This window comes from Echinops telfairi, unplaced genomic scaffold (assembly GCF_000313985.2).
Source record: "Echinops telfairi isolate 266 unplaced genomic scaffold, ASM31398v2 ScPeMD7_5;HRSCAF=22, whole genome shotgun sequence".
Classification (NCBI taxonomy): Eukaryota; Metazoa; Chordata; class Mammalia; order Afrosoricida; family Tenrecidae; genus Echinops; species Echinops telfairi.
Window position 1 is genome coordinate 28,901,247 of NW_022103901.1, and position 3,354 is coordinate 28,904,600.

General features: G+C 55.2%; 1 protein-coding gene across 1 annotated transcript in view; it reads left to right on the forward strand.

The window, feature by feature from the left end:
* The first annotated feature begins 2,532 nt into the window (after positions 1-2,532).
* LOC101646993 (hemoglobin subunit alpha) overlaps positions 2,533-3,354 on the forward strand; it is a 5,618-nt gene continuing 4,796 nt past the window's right edge. The window contains exons 1-2 of the mRNA XM_004705766.2: positions 2,533-2,627; positions 3,229-3,352. Of these exons, the coding sequence (XP_004705823.1) occupies positions 2,533-2,627; positions 3,229-3,352 (219 nt within the window). The remainder of the gene's footprint in view (positions 2,628-3,228; positions 3,353-3,354) is intronic.

The following is a 3,354-nucleotide window of genomic DNA, read 5'->3' on the forward strand; positions in this document are numbered from 1 at the left end:
TGTGTGTGTGTGTGTGTGTGTGTGTGTGAAATCAAATTACAAAAATACACCCTGAGTTCATCTAGCCATTTCATTGGCCAACGAAAATGAACAAACGGATTCTACATCAAAAAAATAATCTCTAGGCATCAGTGAGCCCTCAGGTGGTGCCAATCATAAAGCACGTGACTCCTAGCCTACAGGTGGTCCATGGTGACCCACCCAGAGGTCCCTCGGAAGCCAGGACTGGAGATCTGGTCCCCCAGGGTCGCAGCCCTGCGAAGCCTATGGAGCTGTTCTCCTGGGCACACACATGACCCCAGGGTGAGACTGCAGTCCATGGCCACACGAACAGCCATTGCATGACAGCACGTTCCGCCCAGGCGGGGTAGGGGCACTGACGTTGAGGGCGAGATGACGAGGACTCTATGCCCTGACTTATAACAGAGGGAATCTGGAAAGGCGGTATTCCACGGGAGGAAAGTCTCCACTTTGGTAAGTTAAAGTCCAAGTCCATGATCCTGCTTTAAATATCATTCCCACAGATTCTCCCCTAACAGCTATGCTGCCTTCAAGTGAGCACATGGTTGATTCTGTCTCCCATAGAAGCAGACCTTATCCCTTTCTCTCTTCCCGCTGTGACACCGCCCCCCAATACAGGTATTAGGTTTCCTCACTCGTAAGCTCAGGGACCTTTAATGTAGATACCACCCACCTTGTGACATATCTAACTACTGAACACGCATGTGTTAAGGCTCCCTCTGAATGTCCCAAGATAGGAAAGGCTCGCTCTCACTTCTCCCAGTTCCACGTGGTCCATCAAGAGGAGCTGAGGTGAGCATGCTACCATAAAATGTGTCAGACTCCCTTAATTTAATCCCCCCCCCAACCTTCCTAACCCCCAAGAACTTAACTTAAACCTTAAAAAATAACAACGGAAAATTGCAACCTCCGGCCCTTTGGTTGTTGGAGGCTAGTTTTCTCTGACAGGTAGGAAATGAGAGCAGGTGCTGCTACAGTGACTCATTGCCAAAAACAGACAAATGCACAAGCCAGTCCTGGGCCAGGCCTGGTGCCATCTGATCCACAGGAGAACTTGGGCCCAGTGCCACTTAAGGGGGGGTCACCTGGCAGGACAGAGCAGCCAACCAGGCAAGAACCAGCACAGGAAGTAGCCTGGGGGTGGAGTGATAGGAGGTTCAAGGTAGTTTAGCTGGACTTGAGCGCCTGGCATTGGGTAGAACCGTGTCCCCCCCACCCCCCTGCCCCCCTGCCCCGCAGCCACATCCAGGTCTGAAAGCTCCCTCAACCAGGATGGCACCATGCACGGGGTCAGTGAGGACACACGTTGTGGACATGCTTGGAATGGGCTGTGACCATGGGGGAGCGAGCTGTAAACATACAGAATCTCCTGCACGCTTGTCCTAGCTTAAGGTGGGCCCAGTGCCATCCCACCCAGCCCCCACCTCCTCTGTGTGAGTACACACACACACACACACACACACACACACACACACACTCATCTGCTTGTAGCCCACCCACCAGCTGGGACCTGGTTAGTTCCTTTCTCTTTCTAATGGTTCTGCTTTCCAGACAAGATGTGCATGTGAGGAAGGGCTGAGTATCCTCATCACTTTAAATCTGAGTATAATTTATTTAAATTCAAAACACACCTCCAAGACAGGGTGCCAAGTGAGAGAAGCCAGGCGACAGTGCAGACACAGCCTGCCCGCACTTGGCTGCAAGAGCTAGAGCAGGCAAGTGCAAGCACAGACGGACGCAGAGAGAGGCCGCTGGGATGGAGCAGCCATCCTTGGTTAGCGGGTGTGACATTCCTGGTGGGAACCGGAGAGTGATGGTGGCGGTGCAGCCCTCTGAGTTGGACACGTGAAAATGGCACACTGCTTTGTGAAAGATCTTTTACCACGTGCACAAAAGTGCCCTGGATCCCCAAGACAGCCTTTTTCAGAACACACAGGAACCAAAGGGGATATAAAACATCTTGAATGGCTTCCGGGGGGAGCTTAGAGGATAAGGAGATAGGAGTCAGGGTCTAACTGGCCAGAGCATGCAGTGGGGACTGGGCTTGGTGTCAGACTCTAAAGAGAGGTGCAGCTGTAGAATCACGGGTCTACTGTGACACCAAGACCCCAAAGTCCACCCAACTTGATGTGGTTTAGCTTCAGTTGCCTGAAGTATTGATGGGAGGTCTGGTTCTTGTGGGCCATCCTCTCTGTGGTTAAGAGATCAAGGGTGATAGAGGCCAGTTTCTGGCCTGGGTGGACACACATCCCCTCTGGTCAGGTTGGGGCCCCTATCTCCCTAAGGTCCAGCACCGTGTCAGGAGAGATAGCCCCTGCCCCCACCAGGCCCACCAGACCCTACTTACTGTCCACTGTTGCAGGACCTGATAAGGGCCCCTTCAGGCCCACCCCAAAGGCTCCCTCCCCTCTCCCAGGGGCCTAGCCAGGCCCTGGCTCCATATAAGAGGACTGGGGCCGAGCTTCATCCAAGCCAGTCCTGAGCTCCACGTGCTGCCGCCAAGCCGCCACCATGTCTCTGACCAAGACCGAGAGGACCATCGTCGAGTCCATGTGGAGCAAGGTCTCCACGCAAGTGGACAGCATCGGCACCGAGACCCTGGAGAGGTGAGCACCCACTGGTGTGGAGAGGTCGCTGGGAGCGTCAGCAAGGAGGGGTCAGTGAAATGGGCAGGGGCCAGGCGTGTGGTTACCTCGGGGTACGGAAAAGGCAGGCCTGGGCGGACGAGAGGACCCTAAAAGACAAGAGGTTCCCCAGGAGAAGACAACTCTGAGGTGACCTTTCATGGTAGCAAGAGGGACAGACATTGACATTCTGAAAATGACCTGAGGGACAGAGAGGGCTGGGGGACGCAGCCTGCACAGGAAGCTCAGGATAATGGCACTGGAGGGACCCAGTGAGAACCAGCAGACAGCGGGGAGCTGTAGGGCTAGACCCAGGTGGTGAGCAGGGTGTGGGGACAGGGGGACCACCCCAGCAGTGTCGCTCATTTCTGGTGCCAGCAAGCTGGGGACCTGGAGGAAGCAGCCAGTGGTCCCAGGGGACCACGAGGAGATGCTGCCACCAGTGGGGTTTGGTAGCCCAGATCCTGAAAGAAAGGGGCTTCTGAGCTCAGAAAGGGGTGTAGGGAACTTGGGTCCTTGGACAGATGTCCAAGTGCCCCTTGACAATTTGCACACCTCACCTCCCTGTGTGTGTCCCCCCAAGGCTCTTCAACAGCTACCCCCAAACCAAGACCTACTTCCCACATTTCGACCTGCACCCAGGCTCGGCCCAGCTGCGCGCGCACGGCTCCAAGGTGGTGGCCGCAGTGGGCGAAGCGGTCAAGCACAT